The sequence below is a fragment of the Armigeres subalbatus genome, chromosome 1 (genome assembly GCF_024139115.2).
Source record: "Armigeres subalbatus isolate Guangzhou_Male chromosome 1, GZ_Asu_2, whole genome shotgun sequence".
In the NCBI taxonomy this organism is placed as follows: Eukaryota; Metazoa; Arthropoda; class Insecta; order Diptera; family Culicidae; genus Armigeres; species Armigeres subalbatus.
This window is the reverse complement of record NC_085139.1, coordinates 283,269,426-283,291,586: the sequence shown is the minus strand read 5'-3', so window position 1 is coordinate 283,291,586 and position 22,161 is coordinate 283,269,426. Positions and strand designations below refer to the sequence as shown.

The 22,161-nt window shown below is 42.1% G+C and overlaps 1 protein-coding gene across 1 annotated transcript; it reads right to left on the bottom strand.

Moving 5' to 3' along the window:
• Positions 1-13,403: 13,403 nt before the first annotated feature.
• On the bottom strand, positions 13,404-15,710 carry LOC134215059 (complex I assembly factor ACAD9, mitochondrial). The gene is made up of 4 exons (XM_062694317.1): positions 14,707-15,710; positions 14,422-14,584; positions 14,032-14,356; positions 13,404-13,973 (listed from the first exon to the last, which is right to left on the bottom strand). The coding sequence occupies exons 1-4, from the start codon at positions 15,590-15,592 to the stop codon at positions 13,449-13,451; spliced, it is 1,899 nt and encodes a 632-aa protein (XP_062550301.1). The 5' UTR covers positions 15,593-15,710; the 3' UTR covers positions 13,404-13,448.
• Between the last annotated feature and the right edge of the window lie 6,451 nt (positions 15,711-22,161).

Sequence of the window (22,161 nt, the reverse complement as noted above, 5' to 3'; positions counted from 1 at the left end):
CTCACTCACGAGTGAGGAATTTTTGCTCATATGAGTAATCCAATAAGATTGTTTCTTCCACAATGTAGATGTTAAGTTTTGGCCAATTCTGGTAGTTGCCAAGAAGTACGTAAAAATTTGTGGCATGAATTTATGAAAAAAAAACTGTCAAATTATACGAATAAGAAATTGCTAATATATTGGGAATTACTATCAACATGTTAATTAATTGCATAATAATAAATTTCGAAAGTATGTAGTGCAGGATTGTTACGACTGCGCGGATTTTGCGCATATGGCGCGGCTTTAGTTTCGGGTGAAAATTAAATAAATAAAATTATGGATCTAAAATAATTGAGAATAAATGTGTTGAAGTTAATGTTGAGATATAATTTACGTTTGAAATCAATGTTTATACATGTTTGCCTTTTTCGTACAGCGATATATTCACTTCAAAGACGATTTTTAATAGAAGGCCCCGAGACTCATTGTGGTTAACACCAATTGACGAATAGAGATAATGGTTGTGTGTGCGTGTGTGTTTTTGTGCATGTGCGTGTGTGCGTGTGTTCGTGTGTGCGTAGGTTTGAATTTGCGTGTGCGTGTGTTTGAGTGTGCGCGTGTGTGTTTATGCATGCGTGTGTTTGGGTATGTTTGTGTGTGCGTGTGTGTATGTGTTTGCGCGTGTGTATTTGTGTGTGCCGCGTGTGTGTTTGTTTGTGCGCGTATCTGTTTTTGCACGTGCGCTTGTGCTTAAACTCTATGCAAGTTTGTCTTTCAATTCATAATCTAGACAAATTACATAATGTATTGTTGTAGGGGAAAAGGATGGCTTAGGCATTAAATTTTAACTATAAATTTTAATAACAATAATATAAAGAACATGCAAAATAGTCACCATATCTTCAAAGCGAAGGGTTTCATACTAATGGCGATTTGTTCAGATTCATTCCACTTCATTTTGGTACAAGTGTGCATAGAGCGGCAAATTAGAATGGTATCAAGAATACTAAATTACCAATATCAAGCTATATCTGGAATAAGGGCGAATGTCACAAAAGAGGACTCTCTTCGTCGACTTCCCCTCATTTGAACAACAGTGACACACAGCGGACTTCTTTGTGTTTTATCACATCAGAACTAGCCATCCTATAACCAGAGACCGGCGGAGTGAAAAATTGTCGAAATGGCAACGTATGAAAATGCATGAAATAGTGAAAATAATACCGGCATCACTTGAACTTTTTGCTTGTTTCTTATGGATGCAAAAAGTAAACAAGTCGAATTGGAACCGCTTTTGACGGTTCGATTGGAAACAAGATGGCGTCTTCGCCGATCTCTTATTGTAGTATTTCTTATCAGAACGATAGAAAACAATGCAAACTTGCATTCTGAGGTGAAAACTGCAAAGAAACCCTCTGCTTGCCACCCCTATTCAAAAGAGAGGAAGTCGACGAAGAGAACTCTCTCTTGCGACATTCGCCCTTTTACCAGATAGAGCTTGATATAGTCCATTATGGCGCTACGGTGTCACAAAAGGTAAGCAACGTAGTAAAGAAACATTCTGAGAGGTATCTCAACGTATGATGTAATATGCAATAGACCATGTCGAAATAAGGTAATCGAACAATTTTGGGATAATTTAATTTGTCGTTTTAAGCACTGCTGAAAAAATCTCAAAAGTTCTTGGGTACAAGGAACGAATTCAAGGAGTGGTAATCCTAATATGCTAGAAATCGTGTTTTGATTTCTGAGTTTGGAAATAAAGTTTGGAAAAATGTAATTCAAATAGTTGACAACTGTTAAATTTGTGTAATTTTTCAATTATTGGACCTCTTGACTATCGCTTTTGCGCCTTTTGAGACGTAAGATGCTGTCCGTTGCGTAATGCAGAGAGATTCACCAAGTGAACTATATTGTTAATCTACTATACATATCTGATATTAAAAATCGTTTTTTATATAACGCACTTCAAGTGAAAATAGTCACAATTTTAGTGATAAAAAATGACATTTCACGTGTATTCGACACTAATTTAGTTCTGGGTCGTGCGTAAATGACGCGGATTTGATTTTGGCCGGCGTGGAAAATATTTCAAGGTCCCCGTAACAATCCTGAATGAATACATAAAAATATTATACAGGGTTACCGCTCCATGAATTCATAATTTGATGCGAATGTTATTGATATAGGAGCATGGTATTAAGAATGAAACGATTACTAAATAAAGGCATTTATTTGTTGTTTACAATTATTTTATTCATTAAATAAGGTGGTTTGAAGTATTATCTTTATTTATCAGGGTAACCGTACTTTTAGTGGAGGTAGCACCAATAGTGCACAGCAAATAGTTTTGAAAATTCAACGACGTGTAAAATATCAGCAAGTCCCAACAAACGAATAAACACTCGATGTTCAATTAAATTTAATTGAATTTTACAACCGAGCACGGTTTAAATTTATTTCGATTTAAAAGAACAGTAAGATCGATTGAATGTTACGTTTATTTGCATGCTCCAAATATGTGCATGAAAATACATTTAAAATCACAACATATTTTTATCTGTGTGGAGGTAGTGGGGTTTTAATGAGATTTATCATATTTATAGGCTTTACGATGGTTTCAGTTGATACGTCGTGCTTTAAATATCCTGATAAATGCAACTTGCCCTAAGATTTCGCTTGAAAAACTATCGAAGATAATGGTTCTCCTTAAGAAAATTTACTCCCTTGTACGTATTATAGTGGAGCAACTGAACCAATAGTGGCGAGTCTCATAAGAAATCAATAGATAGCACCCCTATAGGAACCAAAATTAATTTTTACAATCACAAAAGGAACAGTGTACCCATTAGTGGTGCAAACAATATTTGGTAATTATCAATTAATTATCAATTTTTAAAAAATATTTTCTTTTGAGGATCTACTAATACCTCCACTATTGGTACCGTTACCCTATATTTACTTTTAGCCATATTTTTAAACCCCTATACCGTAAAAATAAAAAAATTAACGATTTTTTACTATTCGAAAAACACTGTAGAAATGATCAATTAAGAGTCGAAATAGGGGAACAGACGGCCTTGGCAGGTTCTGCTCTATTATTGTCAGGGGGGTTTTTGTCGACCGAATTTTATGAAATTTGTCCACAATATTCTTTGATATGCTTTGAAAACCTGCCAAAGCCGTCATTTCCCCTACATATACATATCTTTATACGAAAATACATTGGCAAAACTAGAAAATATACAGATCTCATATTTTTAGAATTAACACATTAAAGGGAAGATCCATTAATTGGGTTGTTAAGCGAAGAAAAATATCAGACAAACCACAGACAAACAGACATAATACGTTGAACATTCATTCATCAAATCCATCGTCGTTCAAACACTAACGACATCTGTTAACTTCAGCTAGCTGGACTAATCACGAACTAGGTGGCGGTAGTGAGCAAACGTCAAAATAGAGTAAATTCGATGCACACGCCACGAGTGATCGATTGGCCAACTAATGATTATTTGACCAGTAAATCAGTGAACGATGGAAATTTGTCTAGTGTTATGTCTGTTTGTCTGTGCTTGAACTAAATGATCGAACCACGTCTGGTGGTACAGAAATTTATTGAAAAATTTAAATAATATTGAAAGCTTTGACTATAACGCATGTCCCTTCTAGCTATTTTTATATTCGTAGTCTACGCACCCCAAACACAAACACACCAAAATACAAACACGCAACTAAACACAAACACGCACCTAAACACAAACACGTACCCAAACACACAGCTAAACACAAACACGCACCAAAATATAAACACGCATCTAAACATAAACACGCAACTGAAAACAAACACGCATCCAAAACATGAACACGCAACTAAACACAAACACACACCTAAATACAAACACGCACCAAAATACAAACACGCAACTAAACACAAACCTTCATTCCTTTCACGAGTGGTTGACGAAGGCGGTTGTGTGTCGTTGCGCTCCGCAAGTATTTAATTTTATTTTATTTTCTCATCGTGTAGTCTCGTCGTCCCTAAATACAAACACGCACCTAAATACAAACACGCAACCAGTGTTGGGAAATGTACAGTAAAACACTGTGAATATGCGAATGTTTACATTTAATCCGGTCAAATTTCATGCACCGCACAAACCGAAACAGTTTTCCAAAAAAATGTACGCCTCATTGTGACATTTTTTTTGCCGATAAGGCAAACTGTTTGTTTACTGCTGCGTGAGAGTCGAGCCGTCGGTGCGGTCAGCATTTGCATGAGATTTCTTGTTTCGGTTCGTGCGCAGCGCAAACAGAACAGAATCGGGTTTTATTGCCTGTGGCGCAAAGCCTAGAAAGAATGCTAGCCGTTGGTACTAATTAATTAGTTTTAGTCTCTAAAATGAGCAAGGAGTAATGAAATAATCATTTACTACCAAAAACGGTCATACATCTTGAAATGAGCGTACAGAAACGTTAATTGTGGGGAGAGAAAATAATAAAATCATGTGCTGACTGTCGTCTGCTTGGTCGTGGCTGCTGCTGCGGCTGCCGTGGTTTTGTTTTTATTTTACTGCGTGGCAGAATGAATGATAAAAAGAAATGTCAACCGTTCCCATCCCTGCACGCAACTAAACACAAACACGCACCCAAAACACAAACACGCATCTAAATACAAACATGCGCCTAAATAGAACCACGCACCCAAAACACAAACACGCACCAAAACACAAACACGCAACTAAACACAAACACGCACCCAAAACACAAACACACAACTAAACACAAACACGCACCTAAATACAAACACGCAACTAAACACAAACACGCACCCAAAACATGAACACGCATCTAAATACAAACACGCGCCTAAATAGAAACACGCACCCAAAACACAAACACGCACCAAAATACAAACACGCAACTAAACACAAACACGCACCCAAAACATAAACACGCAACTAAACTCAAGCACGCACCTCAACACAAACATGTACACGTATATTTCATGATCTTCAATTGACTAAGGAAATTCGCATTTTCAATTATTGCTAACCTTACACGGAAGAAAAAAAGTACCCAAAATTGAGTACTTTTAAACTTACTTTTAAGTTATTTTTTCTCTTCGCTTTCATCCACTCTTTCTTTTGTTGTCAAAAACAAAAGAGCCAAACAATCCAACGACGCCAGTTCAATACGGGAAGCCAATGTTGAGTTTTATTACCTGAGGTCGAAATTGAGTGAATTAAACTTAAATTTGGGTCAATAAATTTTCCGTTGGGTACTTTTTTAACATGGGAGTAAAGGCAAACTACTTCGACCCTACTTACTCAATTTTGGCTTCCCGTACGGATGTTCGAGGTTGGGTGAATTAAACTCACTATTGGGTAGTTTATTTCTTCCGTGTACAGTATATTTTTAAATATGTACACCTATTTCCTCACTTACTCACCAAAAAAATCGAATGAGCAGTTTTACTCACTCAGGCGTGAGTTTACTCACGCGTGAGTGCTCACCATACCTGTGAGTACTCACGCGTGAGTAGAACTGGTTCAACTCATATGAGTGAGTGAGTGAGGATGGAACGAACCATGCTCACTCATTTCCCAACACTGATTTGTATATTCTATTTTAGTTCAAACTACTTATTTTACAAATTTATATGCCACGTCATATCACTGAATTTACTAAATGATTTGTTCAGTAGGCATACATTTATAAAAATATTGTAACTGTTTGTCCTGGTTATATTTGATGACCTTAAATAATTTTCTTTTGCTATTGTCAGCTTTTTTGAATTCTGAGTTTCAAACAAGTCTGGAACGCTGATCTAACAGCATGGATATCTCCATCAATCCTTTTACTAATTTTAAGGTGATTATACAATCAAGCCATGTGGTGAATTTCAAACTCACCACACGGTTTCCTACTCCTATTATCAACAGTTCAAATCTAGCGTAATAATTTTCGTACAATGCTGAAATTAAAGTCGATTGTTTAGCAAAAGTAAGCAAACGATATACGGATGTTTCATCCCCATAGGCGTTGTGGTTTTCTAAATTCGTGCTCTTGAAAAATCACCAGAAAAAGCACGTGGTTTCCAAGATGGCCGATATGTGACTTTGTTGTATAACCACCTTAACATTACAGTCCTGGATTCACTGAATCAGCCTGCTTGATCCGAATTGCCCGGAGAATGTCCCGCATTACCACATGATAAATCTGTAAATTCTGGATGAGCTATGGAATTCGTAAGAAATTGGATTTAAAAAAATGGTCCACATCCGAAAACCAGGAGAAAAAAGAAATCTTGGACACTCTAGAGGGTCTACTGAACTTGGAGAATGGAGGTTTAAATAATTTTGAGAATCTAGGCCATTTCCGTATATGTACTGAAAAATCAACGAAAATTGAAATAATTTGTCAAACTCTGAATAACGCAGGAATCTAAGGAATTTTAAGTATTTGATTACCCAGGACGGTTTAAAGAATGTGGGAATATTAAGAATTTGTATGATTCTCAGAGTTAAACGTGTCTGAAGATATTCTGTAAAGTTAAGATTATGATAATGATCCAATCGAAGCTCTAGAATCTAAGAAAATGGGATATCAGAAAAGGTGAGAGTATTGGAGTACCTATCCTTAAATTAGCAAAGATCTACAAAGTTAGGAAAACGCCTTCAAAATCCGAAGAATGAAAAAAATCACAGTGATTGTTCAGACTGAGCACTTACATTTTTTTAAATCACGATAATAAAGAATATAATAATAAATACTTACATATTTGTAAGACAACAGACAATGCCAGAAAATTTTGCATATCGAAGAGTTTCCACGATTGGAGGGGGAACAGTTTTAATAAAGTTTTTGTTAGGGCGTAAATAGGGATTTTACGTTTTTGTCAATCATAATAATCAAAATAGCTGTACATATTGTAATATAATAATTTTGATAACGACAAATTTACTTTTTAGCAGTTTTACAGATAGTAGTTTTTCTTTACATCAATCGAAAATACACCAAGTGTGTTTTGAATAATAATAAAAATGTTCAAAATAATCAGCAAAAGGTCGGATTTTAATATAGTATTTACAGGTCATGTAAAATGGAAAATCAATTTTATTATTTTGTAAAAAAATCTATATGTAACGCAAATAATACTATAGTAACACGGCGAATGGTAAAAAAATATGTGTGTCATCCTGCTGCTGTACGCGTACAACATGGTACGTATATCACTGTACAGAAATCATATGTCTGTCGATAGTATTACTGTTCCTCATCGTAATCGACGAGATTCGGATAGGTGCGATTGACCGTGAGCCAAACCGCGGGCTGCTATGGCAGCCTATAACCATGGAGCACCTACATTTTACATTTATTTAGTTTACATCTAAACAGATAACACTGGATCAACAATTTGACGCCACAATGCACGGTTCGAGGCCGCATCTCTCCATCCTCGGATACGCCCCACGCTCACCAAGTCGTTCTGCACCTGGTCTGCCCATCTCGCTCGCTGCGCTCCACGCCGTCTCGTACCTGCCGGATCGGAAGCGAACACCATATTTGCAGAATGCTGTCCGGCATTCTTGCAACATGTCCTGCCCATCGTACCCTTCCGGCTTTAGCTACCTTCTGGATACTGGGTTCGCCGTAGAGTTGGGCGAGCTCATGGTTCATTCTTCGCCGCCACACACCGTCTTTTTGCACACCGCCAAAGATGGTCCTAAGCACCCGTCTCTCGAATACTCCGAGTGCTTGCAAGTCCTCCTCGAGCTTTGTCCATGTTTCATGTCCGTAGAGGACTACCGACCGGTCTTATTAACGTCTTGTACATGACACCCTTAGCCGTGCGGTAAGATGCGCGGCTACAAAGCAAGACCATGCTGAGGGTGGCTGGGTTCGATTCCCGGTGCCGGTCTAGGCAATTTTCGGATTGGAAATTGTCTCGACTACCCTGGGCATAAAAGTATCATCGTGTTAGCCTCATGATATACGAATGCAGAAATGGTATCCTGGCTTAGAAACCTCGCAGTTAATAACTGTGGAAGTGCTTAATGAACACTAAGCTGCGAGGCGGCAATGTCCCAGTGTGGGGATGTAATGCCAATGAAGAAGAAGAGAAGAAGAAGAACATGACACATTTGGTGCGGTGGCGAATCTTTTTCGACCGCAGTTTCTTCTGGAGCCCGTAGTAGGCCCGACTTCCACAGATGATGCGCCTTCATATTTCACGACTAACGTTGTTGTCAGCCGTTAGCAAGGATCCGAGGTAGACGAATTCCTCGACCACCTCGAAGGTATCCCCGTCTATCGTAACACTGCTTCCCAGGCGGGCCCTGTCGCGCTCGGTTCCGCCCCACAAGCATGTACCTTGTCTTTGACGCATTCACCACCAGTCCAACTTTTGTTGCTTCACGTTTCAGGCGGGTGTACAGTTCTGCCACCTTTGCAAATGTTCGGCCGACAATGTCCATGTCATCCGCGAAGCAAATAAATTGACTGGATCTGTTGAAAATCGTACCCCGGCAGTTACACCCGGCTCTCCGCATGACACCTTCTAGCGCAATGTTGAATAACAGGCACGAAAGTCCATCACCTTGTCTTAGTCCCCGGCGCGATTCGAACGAACTGGAGTGTTCGCCCGAAATCTTCACACTTTATTGCTGCTTTATTGGTCTTTAGCTGTTGAATGGCATCCTTAACTTCCCTCAAGGTGGGGGCTGGTTAGCTTCCACCGTCCGCTGAAATGACGTAGTCATCTACTCCGCTGCCTTGACTTTCACTGCCTGTACTCTCAGCGCCATTCAGATGTTCCTCGTAGTGCTGCTCCCACCTTTCGATCACCACACGTTCGTCCGTCAAGATGCTCCCATCCTTATCCCGGCACATTTCGGCTCGCGCACGAAGCCTTTGCGGGATGCGTTGAGCTTCTGATAGAACTTGCGTGTATCTTGAGAACGGCACAGCTGTTCCATCTCCTCGCACTCTGCTTCTTCCAGGCGGCGTTTCTTCTCCTGAAAAAGGCGGATCTGCTGTCTCCGCTTCCGTCTATAACGTTCCACGTTCTGCCGGGTACCTTGCTGCAGCGCGACGGCCCGCGCTGCGTTCTTCTCCTCCAGAATCTGTCTGCACTCTTCGTCGAACCAATCGTTCCGTCGACTTCGTCTCATATACCCGAAGTTGTTCTCCGCTGCGTCGTTAATGGTTGCTTTGACTGTATTCCAGCAGTCCTCAAGAGGGGCCCCATCGAGCTCACCCTCTTCCGGCAACGCTGCCTCGAGATGCTGCGCGTGTGTAGTGGCCACATCAGGTTGCTTCAGTCGCTCTAGGTCGTACCGCGGCGGTCGTCGGTACCGAACATTGTTGATGACGGATAGTTTTGGGCGCAGTTTCACCATCGCCAGATAGTGGTCAGAGTCGATGTTAGCGCCACGATATGTCCTGACGTCGATAATGTCGGAGAAGTGCCGTCCATCAATCAGAACGTGGTCGATTTGTGATTCTGTCTGCAGTGGTGATCTCCAGGTGTACCGATACGGGAGGCTGTGTTGGAAGTAGGTGCTGCGAATGGCCATATTCTTGGAGGCGGCGAAATCAATTAGTCGTAGGCCGTTTTCGTTAGTCAGCCGGTGAGCGCTGAACTTTCCAATAGTCGGTCTAAACTCCTCCTCTTGGCCAACCTGAGCGTTCAAATCTCCTATGATGATTTTGACGTCGTCATCCGGAGACGAGCCAGCCTCGGGCTGAAAGTCTCCTTAATAAAGACAGAAAAAAAAGAAAAAATTTGACGTCGTGGCTTGGCTGCGTTCCAGCTGCGCGTAGAATGCGTCCTTATCATCATCAGTGCTTCCGGAGTGTGTCATCTGCATGTCAATTGACTAATTCGTTCATAACTTTCTTTAGAAGCCAAATTTATTCCATAATTTTAGATGTGCTCATAACGCTTGAGTAGGGCTATACTTTTGTCCAAGGGTACATTGCTCTAAGTATAACACCTGAGGCTGGAGAGTGAAAACTCTCCAAAATGTCACGTGTCATTTGACATAATATCATTTGAATGACATTTTGCTTCCCAAATTCCAGATAACATATTTACCTCAATGTCTCAATTGTAGGCAAGTTGTAGGCACATTTAAGCGCTATAAGTTTGTCATACCTCATGAATTGATAGCTATCTTCTAAAAAAAGTTCTGGTAAAATTATACAAACGAATGCAAATGACATTTTACAACACTGGTCTTCGCCGATGGTTCCGGTCCGTACTCTCTTGTTGATTGTTCGTTGCGTGAGTTTTTTTTGGATGGCTCGCAGGGCCTGACACCAAACCCCCTAAATTTCCGGAGGACCATTCCTCCTAATTTCCGGTGGACCATGGTGCACAGTTTCACTAAGAGTCCCTCGCTGGCACTCGGACGATGATCAGCCGCCCCTAACATGGAGAACAGACGCTGTTGTGAGCCGATCCTGACATGGAGAACAGACGCTCAATAAGATTTGCACCTCCGGAGAGGAGCAAACCCCCCCCTTCCCTGTCAGCATACGACCATAGTTCCCACCGGGGTTGGTTACCCGATCTTCCCTAAGGTTGCTCGTATCCCGGCCAGCACCGCGGGGAGGTAGGAATAGGAGTTGCTGGGTAAGAGGCTAAGGACCGCGAGATGGGGTCTATTTTATTCCTTCAGGTACGCGAAGTACCAATGGTACGCTTTACCCAGCATTTGCCGTGCCATGGAGCACCTATAAACGACTCGAATTGGCTGATGACGTTGCACTCCTCGCTCAACGGCGCTCTGATATGTAGAGTAAGCTCAACGACCTTGCCTCTTCTTCGGCAGGTTTGGTCATCAACGTCAACAAAACCAAATCATTGAATGCAAACACGGTGACCCCTTCCAGTTTCACAGTAGCCGGGCAATCAGTGGAACATGTAGAAAGCTTACAATATCTTGGTAACCAAATGGCGTCAGATGGAGGTACCAAAATCGACATAGGCGCACGGATCAAGAAAGCAAGGGCTGCCTTTGCGAGTTTAAGAAATATCTGGAAAAACAGGCAGATAAGTGAACGCACCAAAATACGAATTTTCAACTCTAACGTGAAATCTGTGCTGTTATACGCTAGCGAAACATGGTGTGTATCAGTGGAGAACACTCAACGGCTGCAGGTGTTCATTAACAGATGCCTGCGGTACATAATTCGGGCTTGGTGGCCTCACAACTGGATCTCAAACAACGAGCTCCATCGTCGTTGTCACCAGAGGCCGATAGCAACAGAAATTCGGGATCGGAAGTGGGGCTGGGTCGGCCACACTCTACGTAGGGGCGGAAACGAAATCTGTAAACAAGCATTAGACTGGAACCCAGCGGGACATCGCAGCAGAGGCAGACCCAGAGGCTCATGGCGGCGAAGCCTCAATAAAGAAATAAAAGAAGTCGACCGAAATCTAACCTGGCAACAGGTTAAAGCGATAGCCGGGCACCGCTCAGGATGGAGATCTTTCAAGTCGGCCCTTTGCACCACTGGAGGTGTACAGGATCCATAAGTAAGTAAATCAAGTATCTTGAACTTATCGCTGATGACGAGGGAATTCGACCTGATCCAGAAAAAGTTAAGCCAATCATTAACATGCCAGCGCCTCATGATGTTCAATCCCTACGTTCGTTTTTGGGTGCGATAAACTACTACAGTAAGTTTGTGAGGTTCATGCATGATTTACGTCAACCACTTGATGCCCTACTCAAGAAAAATACGAAATGGAACTGGAATCCTCGCTGGAATCAAGCATGTCAGAAATCATTTATCAAGTTTAAGCAGATCCTACAATCAGACCCAGTGAAGCCAGATCTACGGAAAGTTCCGTGAGATTTAGATTTAGAAAGATTTACGGAATTGAATGCTTTCTACGGATCCGTAGATAAAAAATACGGAAATTTTAAAATTTCTGCGGAAATCTACTAAAGCCTACTTTTAGTTTCAATTAGTAAGTATTTCTGTGAGTTAAACCACCAGTGTAGGGGCAGTAGGGGCAATATGAACATACGGGGCAATATGAGCCACCCTCATTTTGAGCTTATTGACAAGTTTTATCATGTAAAAGTTATATGATCTTTAAGAGGATGCTCCACATATGCATCAACGTGAAAACCGCATTAAAATTCAATTCAAACATGAAAATATACTTGAAAATGTAAATTTTCACTGCATAGGCAAAATTATTATAAGATTTCAAGTTTATAAATAAGGTTTTGACACAAAACTGATTAAAATACAGGTCAAAAATACATTACAATCAAAAGATATATTAAAATTGAATATTGTGCACACATGTTTATATTGATACACATCTGAATTTATCATAAAACTTTTTTTTTCCCCAAAACCAGTCTCTATGGGGCAATATGGGCATACCTGCATAGAACAAGATATCTGGCCTTAAAATGCGTATAAGTTCAAATTTCAGTATTCAAATACAAGAATATTATCATATATGTAAGATTCATTACGAAAAAATTACAACAGCGCATTACTGCGATAGAAACAGAAAAAATGACCATTGACCAATTGAAATGTGGCTGTTCAAACGGTGAAGAGTGGCAAATCAGTTCAGTCCGCTGTTGTGCATTTTTTTCATTTTATTTGATATAGAATACTCACAACTGTTGTAGGAATATCGATACTTTTTTCGCCTAAATAAAGGTTTTGGAAGGGTGGCCCATACTGCCCCAAATGGTGGCTCATATTGCCCCGTATAGTCGGGAACACACATTGAAATCAATACATTTTCAAAAGTGCATTCCAACAATTTCCAAACGCATTTTTCGTCATTCATCGACGAAATATGAATGGTAACATTCTCTAGTATAAGTCAACTACATTTGAACGATGCTTTTTTGAGCTTTTCAGCGCTTTTCGGAATGATTTCCATAGGTGGCCCATATTGCCCCGATCACCCCTATCATGTGTATGTTCCATGAAACTTATTTTAAAAAACCTTGTACTTAATTTATTCAGTGAAGTCGAACATTTTATTAAAATTCTTGAAGAACGCTTTTGGAGCTCAGTTTATCCACCTTTTCGCGCATGGTAATGGCGGATTCTGTGAGTTTCAAAGTGTATACGTCCCTGTATTTATTTGACAACTGTGTTGGGTTTGACATTCCGTTTTTCTCCTGTTCAACGCAGTCGAGTCAAGTACGAGACACTAAAGACGGTTTTACTGGTGAGGTCGAAATACGTATCTGTCAAGGTACAATCAAGTGGTGGAATTGAATGGGATAGTACAAACTAGTCTTATTCCAGATGAAGACATTACACTAAAAAGCTCACAATAATTTTCTTAACGATTTTCAACCAAAACATTGCAGTCTATGCACCAGACCATTTCGGATCTAATCTCAAAATAAATCAATTTGTTTGCACTAACATTCCATAACATTTATATTTTCCTTAATTGTATTCTAAAAATTCTTCGTCAGTGGATGTTCGAAGAAGTATCCCTTCTGCTTGAACAGATATTGCGAAAGTTCGATATAATCCTTATCGGTGGTAATGTACTGACCTTGTTCGAGCTGTTTGGCTAGCACCCGCACCTTTTCGCTGCTCTCCTTGCAGAAATTATTCGCCAGATAGATTTCCTGCTCGGCATGTCGCAGTCCTATGCAGTAGGAGCGGGATGCTCGTGACGCCGTAGCTAACATGGCGTAGATCAGCACCGCCATATCGGCCAACCGAATCAGCTCAATGTGCCGACAAATGATGTGGTTGCCGTGTCGCGAGAGGGCACATTCGGTGGCCAGTCGCAACCGTTGAATGGAAAACTCGATCCAGTGCCCAGCGGAATCCAGTGAAGGATGCAAATAGTGTTCCAGGTTGACAAACTGTTTCGGGTTGTCGATTGTATTTTTATCGAACATTTTCGATATCACATGTGCAGGGTTCATTGCCGGGTTGCGATCCTTGCGGATGTTGTCGTGGGTTGCCAACTATTAAATATACCTTCATCAATTACTAGTTTAAATAACGGATACAAATCAAACTTACCCCAGTGTGTTGTAAACCACTCAGAGCGACGAAAAGTTTGACCGAATCGACTGTTTCGGTTTGTCCGAAAAACTGCACCGAATTACGGAACAATGCCTCCAATGGGTGACCCTTGGTCAAAGCTTGCGGTCCGACGAATTTCAATGGCTTTATGGCTATCTCCATTAATTTTTCAGCAGTGAAAATTTTCGTGATGGCAGCTTCCATTTCAGCATCCTGTCCCACGAAATCATCCAGTAATCCAGTGGTCATATATATCATGCTTTCTGCGGCATATATGGCACAGGTTGATTTGGCCAGCTCTTCACCGACATTTTCAATGTCTCTGAAATAAGATCAAACAATCAAAGTTTCGTGAATTCTAGAATTTAATTATTTAACACTTCTTACATGATGTGTCCGTCGCCAGTTTTTGCTTCTGTGCAGTACTTTGTTAGGGAATTGAGGAACTGTTTCATCAGCTGAACTCCTAGAACGCTAGTTTGCACGCGAGTAGATTTCAAAAGTTCTACCAATACTTCTGCTCCGGTACCTTCTTGGCCGATGATATGTTCTACAAAAAGAAATCAATATTTCAAGCAGGAGATAAAGAATAGAATTGCTTTCGTCAATATGATTAATATTGAGAATAACGGTAGGGCAATTACTACCAAACCATCATATTATTTAACTCACCGTCTCCAATTTCAACATTATCGAAGCTCACCGTGACCTGCTTCACATCCTCCAGCCCAAATGTCGCGTTGGCTCCGGTCTTCCGAACCCCTTTCGAATTTGCATCGACCAGGAACGCCGTTATGGTGGTGTCTGAGGAGTTTATTTGCTGCGTCGTCTTGGTCGATGCCAACACCAGAAGCTGGCTAGCCTTATCACCGTTCAAGACAAACGATTTCGAACCATTTAACAACCACCGCCTTCCATCCACATCCCTCGAGGCAATCGTGCTGAACATCGTTCCACAGGGTGCTTCCTCCTCTAACAGAGCACTAGCCACAGTTATCTGACCACTGCTCAATGCTTCCATGGATCGTTCCTTCAGCTGGTCGGAACCAAACCGATTCAGCAAATCAACGATGGCGTTATGTTGGCCGGAAATCAGACCCGTCGCGAAGTCTTTTGCAATAATTTCATTGAAGTATGCCAGCTCCGTTTCGATGAGCTGCTTGCCGCCATGATTCAACGGAGACTGCAGGGCAAACACACCGGCTTGGCGCAACTTTTCCGGTAAATCATTTGAGTCGCTGTTCTCTTGGACCATCTTTTCGAGCGATTCTCGTTCCGAAACGACCCGAGACTGTTCGTCGCGGTTGAGTGATTCCGGGTATACCAGCAAATCGGTGTCCACCACACCGACGAACATGTTTTTCATCAGAGGCTTACGCTTCTCCATCCGTTGGTGTGTCGGTTTGGTATTGATTTTAATCCCACCATACTCGGAATTGAAATCATCTTCCTGTTTTTTGGATGGCACTGACGATTTCCATCGAACGGATAAGGCTTGAAGCATGTGGCGATATGGACTGAACTGTGGTAATAAACTACACTTCGGGATTAGCAACATATTTCTTAAAAGATAATCGAGGAAACGTGATTTTTAGAAGAAAAATAAACTCCTGTTATTCAATCGCCTCTAAACAAAACACCGATTATGCCGATTTCAGCTGCAGCTGATTTCTGATTCTGTCATCCTAGATTCTGTCAAACTAAAAACGTCAAAACAGAGCGGATCAAAAGATTTAAAACTACCTGAGGGGTAGGACAGAGTGTAATATAGGAAAGGAATAGGCCTTTTCATGTGACACTGCCGAGAAAAGATAATATTGTCGCGCTCTTCTCAAACGCTCAGTTCTTCGCGGTGATAACGCGCAAGCAAAGATTGCGCAGCAGCGCGCCCATAAGCTTTTACACAGGGTGCGAGTCTGAGCTGTTAAATTTAATAAGCCGCCGAATGGGGTTGCCATAGCTGAATAGCCGCCGTGTGTAAAGTAAATGGGTGCGCTCCGGCGCAATTCAACGGAGGCTGATTGAGATGATCACGATCTGAGTGTTTATCTTGGGATGCATCCAGCTTTCCACGCTCGGTAATGGCGGCTTGTCGGTGTGTAAAAATCAATCGGTCGCTGTACTGTTTGACACTAGCTGGAGTAAAACTCACTGTCGAAAAGGCCTTTTTTCCCTTCCCCTCACCCAGGAACGTCAGTGGGCTTTCCTCCAGCTAGTGTCAAACAGTACAGTGACCAATTGATTTTTACACACCGATAAGCCGCCATTACCGAGCGTGGAAAGCTGGATAATATTTTAGCAGTGATGGGCCAAACACAATTGATACGTTTGCGTGCGTTTTGACAGTTTTCCCATGGAAAAACTGTCAAAACGCACGCAAACGTACCAATTGTGTTTGACCCATGAAAAATACGACGCTAACGCCATCGCCAAGTGCGCGAATATTGTCTATCCGGAAATTTTTTTTACCGCTTTTTATACCGAAGTTGGATTTTTCTCCAGATACAGGACACTTTCCCAACTTCGGAAGTAGTGCGCTGGATTCGCCTAAAGATTAACAACGCATCAATTAGTTTGACAAATAAAACTTCGGAAGAAAGTTCGGTTCGGAAGTCCCGACTTCTGAATTCTAACTTGGTGCTACGCCGACAATAGTTTTCTCGAGTGATTTTTCCGTGAATTTAGTGGAAAGTGCTTCGATCCATTTAGATTTTGGATGAAGAGAAGTGGACGGCAGTATATAGAGTAGAGAAATTCAGAGGAAAAGCAGGAAATTAGCAGCAAAACAAGAAAGTCAGTAGCAGGCACAACAGAAACGGCAGTTTGTAAATAGAGCAGAGAGGCCACGAGTGGCGCCTGTTACACCCTATCATTATAATCACCTTGATCTCTTTATTAATAACCTCTAGAATGAGCCTTTTCTATTCTCCGTGTAAAAACGTCAGAAAGTAAAAACCCGTTACCGAACGAACGTAAGGAAAAAACATGGTCGCGTGCTTGAACGAATGTATATTTAGTGAATAAAGATAATTTGTTAGTTAGCTGTTGTGTGTTAATTTCTCTCGGCCGTCACAACAGTTCTGGCGACGAGGATGTCGGGTTCGGATGGAGAAAATGGTGCTTCTAGTCGTGCTCAGACTGGGCGCGTTGCTGCTACTAATCGTACCCGTGCTGGACGTGCTGCTGCTGGTGCTGGCGTTCCGCCACCAAGCTTTGCGATAGACCCCTTTGATCGGCGGAAGCTCAAATGGGGGCGGTGGGTGGAAAGACTGGAAAATGCGTTCACTATTTATGCAGTCGTCGACGAAGAAATGCGGAAAAGTTTGCTACTTCATCATATGGGTCCGGAGAGTTACGACATTATTTGTGACAAAATCGCACCGGAACTTCCCCGTGCGAAACACTCTGAAAAATCTTCACGTCATGTTTACCTGAAAACAAATGTGGTTCTCATCCACCACACTTTTCACGTAAGAGTGACCTGAATGACATGTAACCTGAACAAAACTTAGCTTCGGTGAGTTACGTGATTTATCAGGTGAATCCGACTGGATTTTCCAGTACTAATGACGTGAAGTTTGAAAGTAGTTACGTGTTTGATCAGGTGAACCTTACGTGATTGCTACGTACTGGTTACGTGAACTTTTAGTGAAAGCTACATGATACAGTGAACGTTCGCTAATTGGGGTTTTCCTAATTGGGGCGCTTTTTAGTTGGGGGTTCGCTAATTGGGGCGAAACCCAATTAAAAAGCAGCAAAACGTCAGAATGTGATGTCAAAAACGAGTTGACGTTTTGTTTCCGTGTTTGGCGGGATCGATATTTTCTGGCGCGTAAAATTTTCCTTTGTTCAATGCAAAAAGTAAACAACATTGACGCTTGTCAAAACGCCCCAATTAGCGAACTGCATTCGCTAGTTGGGGTGAGGTCGTGCCCCAATTAGCGAACGATCACTGTATCAGGTATGCTTTAAAATATATTACAAAATTGTTTTTTTTTTAAATGAATGCAAAATAAGTTAGTAACTGCCAGCAGCCGTAAATAGGAAACCTCTTCGCGATGCTGATGCGCTTGAAGCGTTGAAATGCATTTGATGCAAAATGATGTCTTTAATATTAGACAAGGAATGCTGTCATTCGGCAATTGCATTTCGGAGTTATCGCTAAAACACTGTTGGAGAACAAATCAACGAATGTCGAATGAAATTTATCAGATTTGGACAGCAATGTTGAAACTTTCACAAACATTGCTGCTATTTCCGATGTTGAACCAATCAAAAGGTAGTCCATCCTTGGACGTTGAAATCTGAAATAATTTTTTTATGCTAACGCTACCGAAAAACTGTAGTTCTAGACTTCATGTAGCTTAAACTTCTTCCAAATCACTTTTCTACGAATCTTCTAAATTTCATGCGACTTCCGTTGATATTTTTCCAAGGAGGGAACTGAAGGTTCGAAAAATTGTCGCCTAGTTGCACCTAAAATATCCTTTACCTCTGCGAAGCCTAACTATGTTTAGGTTATGTATCATTCATTCTTACGTGATTGTCAAGTCACTTCCACGTGAAAAGTATGGTGGATGATAACCACGTTTGTTTTCAGGTAAATCTGACGTGAAGATTGTTTACAATGCTGGTTTTCCGTAAATGCCGAAGCTGCAATCACACTAACACAATCTCACTTAAGTTGTTTACGAGTACATACAAACATATTCACCAAGATTTTTAATAAAAGTTACGTGAATTTCAGGTGAACATTACCAACGTCACGTAACAATCGTCGTTTGTTCAAGACAGTTCAGTTACGTGATTTTTCACGTGAATATGACGTGATGATTATTTAGAGTGAAACATATCAACAGATTGTTGACACCCTGGAAATGTTTTTCAATCCCCGTCCACTGGAAATAAGTGAAAATTTCCGGTGCCGTCGCCAAGGCGACAAAGATGCAGCATCGCCTTCGGTCAGTACTTGGACACTGCACCCCGTGACCAACTGGTGTTTGGCATCAAGAGGAACGACATCCGTAGCCGGCTGCTGGAAAAAAGTCAGCTCACATTGCAGGACGCTCGTGATATCGCTGTGAGTATGGAGTTGTCCAAAAAGGGTGAAGCTGAAATCGAAGGTAGTCAAGGAAAGCATGAGGTAAACAAACTGCAACATCAACCAGGTAAGCGGAACCATTCGAAGTTTCAAATAAACGAAGGGGAAAAGCGTTTCACTCAAAAAGCAAACAGTGGGGGTGGCATTAGTTGCTACCGTTGTGGTGAGAAGTCTCACCTTGCAAATGCTTGTAAGCACAAGCAAACGGAATGCCGGTTCTGCGGGATGAAAGGGCACCTGGAAAGAGTGTGCATGAAGAAATCCGGCTCAAAGCCAAGTGGTGCGCGATCGGGCGGCAAGCAAAACAAGGGGCAAACAAATTTCGTAGACAATTCCGATAATAACGATAATGCTTGCTACGATGTTCGTGAAGTGTGTTCGGTAAATAACATTTCGGACAATGACAAGTTTTGGATGAAAGTGCGGGTAGACGGAGTGGAGCTCCGGTTCGAAATAGATACGGGATCACCGGTAACTATCATGAGTGCGAACTGCTGGAAGAAACTTTTGCCGGGCGCGATCTTGCGGAAATGCGATACCAATCTCGTGAGCTATTGCAACACAAACATTGAAGTGCTCGGGATAACTGACACCTGTGTCGAATACGATGGACAAAGCACTCGTTTACCGTTGTACGTCGTGAAATCGGAAAAGCATCCACTAATCGGGCGCGAGTGGTTGAATCGTATGTCGGTCGATTGGAATGCGCTGCTGCGGAACAGAAGTGCGGTCAATGTAATACAAAACGGTATTTCGCGATCGGATCGAGCTAGTATGACCGATACGGGTACTTCTACTGCTGCGTTGAAGGAATTGCTGCAAATGTTTCCGAAGGTTTTCGATGAATCTATTGGAAAAATCTCGCTGGTACAAGCTCACCTGCCATTGAAGGACGGTGCCCGTCCTGTCTTCCTGAAGGCACGCAAAATTCCGTTCAATATGCAGAGTGTGGTCGAAGCAGAGCTTGACAAACTCGAGGCGGAAGGAGTTTTGACAAAGGTCAATCATAGTGATTGGGCGACACCGATAGTGCCTGTTAAGAAGTCCCACAATCGTGTGCGTATCTGCGGGGATTACAAGCAAACTGTCAACCCGAATCTCGTCGTGGATAAGCATCCGCTTCCAACGGTGGATGAGTTATTCGCCTCTCTTGCTGGTGGGAAGAAGTTTAGTAAAATTGACCTGGTACAAGCGTACTTGCAAATGGAGGTCGCTCCGGAAGACCGCGAAGTTCTCACACTGAGCACTCATCGAGGTCTGTATCGTCCGAATCGTCTTATGTACGGGATAGCATCTGCACCGGCTATCTGGCAACGTCAAATGGAGGCGCTGCTCCAAGGCATCGAGGGTGTCAGTGTATTTTTGGACGACATCAAAGTTACAGGACCCGACGACGAGACTCATTTACGTCGATTGGAAGAAGTATTGCGTCGTCTGGAAGAGCACAATATACGAGTCAACAAAAGCAAGTGCGAATTTTTCGTCGACGAGATAGACTACTACGGCTATCAAATTGATAGCGAAGGGATTCATAAAATCCAAGATAAAGTGGAAGCCATCCAAGAAATGCGGAGGCCAGCCAACAAAGATGAGGTGCGTTCCTTTGTGGGGCTGACAAACTACTACGGTAGATTTTTTCGAGATCTAAGCACGGTATTGTATCCCCTAAACAATCTTTTGAAGAACGATGTGCCGTTCAAGTGGAGCGAACAATGCGAGAAGTCATTTCGGGCAGTGAAGGAGCAGATGCAAGCGGAGACCTGCTTGGTCCACTATTCACCGGAGCTGCCTCTTTTGTTGGCTACCGATGCTTCACCATACGGAGTTGGCGCTGTGCTGAGCCACATTTTTCCTGACGGATCGGAGCGACCAATTCAGTTTGCGTCGCAAACGCTGAATCGTACCCAACAAGCATACCTGCACGTGGACAAAGAGGCGTACGCGATTATTTTCGGCGTCAAGAAATTTTTTCAATACTTGTACGGCAGAAGATTTGTTTTGGTTACGGACAACCAAGCGGTGACTAAAATATTTGGGGAACACAAAGGATTACCAGTTATGTCTGCTCTGAGGATGCAGCATTACGCAACGTATTTGCAGTCGTTCGATTACGAAATAAGGTTCCGGAAGTCAGCGGACAATGCCAATGCCGATGCTTTCTCTCGAATACCCCTTAAAACAAGTGATGCAGAAAATGTGATCGAAGAGTCAGACTTAGTGGAAGTGCACCAGATCGAAACACTCCCGCTCACAGTTGCGGAGCTGGCACAAGCAACTGCTGAGGATACAACCGTGAAGAATTTGATCCAAGGAGTTAAATACGGCGTCCAGGTCGAAGGCAAAGATCGTTTTGGAATTGACCAGAGTGAGTTTGCAATGCAAAAAGGGTGTCTGCTGCGAGGAATACGAGTGTATATACCACCCTCCCTACGGCAGCGAGTTCTGGCAGAGCTACATTCTACGCACTTCGGCACAACAAGGACGAAATCACTGGCAAGAGGATATTGCTGGTGGAACGGTTTGGACAAAGCAATAGAGGAGATGATCGCGAACTGTGTGGATTGCCAGTCGGCGAGACCAGAGCCGGCGAAGATGTCATTACATTGCTGGGAGACCCCTACTGCACCGTTTCAAAGGGTCCATGTGGATTTTGCGGGACCTTTCATGGATACATATTTCTTTATTTTGGTCGATGCGTATACAAAATGGATGGAGGTACGAGTGTGTAGTTCTATCACTGCTGACAGTACAATTCGGATGTGTCGTGAGATTTTTAGTACTTTTGGGATTCCGTCTGTACTTGTCAGTGACCATGGTGTACAGTTTACTGCTGAACAATTTCAGCAGTTCCTTCGAATGAATGGAGTGGTACACAAAATGGGTGCACCATACCACCCCGCCACTAACGGCCAAGCAGAACGGTATGTGCAAACGATCAAGCAGAAACTCAAGACGATGAAGTGTACGAAGGCACAGCTGAACGTGGAACTCTGCAACATTTTGTTGACGTACCGCAAAATGATACA

Excerpts from the sequence above, each read along its gene's own strand:
- LOC134215059 (XM_062694317.1), bottom strand. The coding sequence starts at position 15,592 with ATGTTGCTAATCCCGAAGTGTAGTTTATTACCACAGTTCAGTCCATAT. Across the intron at positions 14,357-14,421 it reads ACTGGCGACGGACACATCAT|AGACATTGAAAATGTCGGTG; the intron begins GTAAGAAGTGTT and ends ATCTTATTTCAG. Across the intron at positions 13,974-14,031 it reads GTGGTTTACAACACACTGGG|TTGGCAACCCACGACAACAT; the intron begins GTAAGTTTGATT and ends TATATTTAATAG.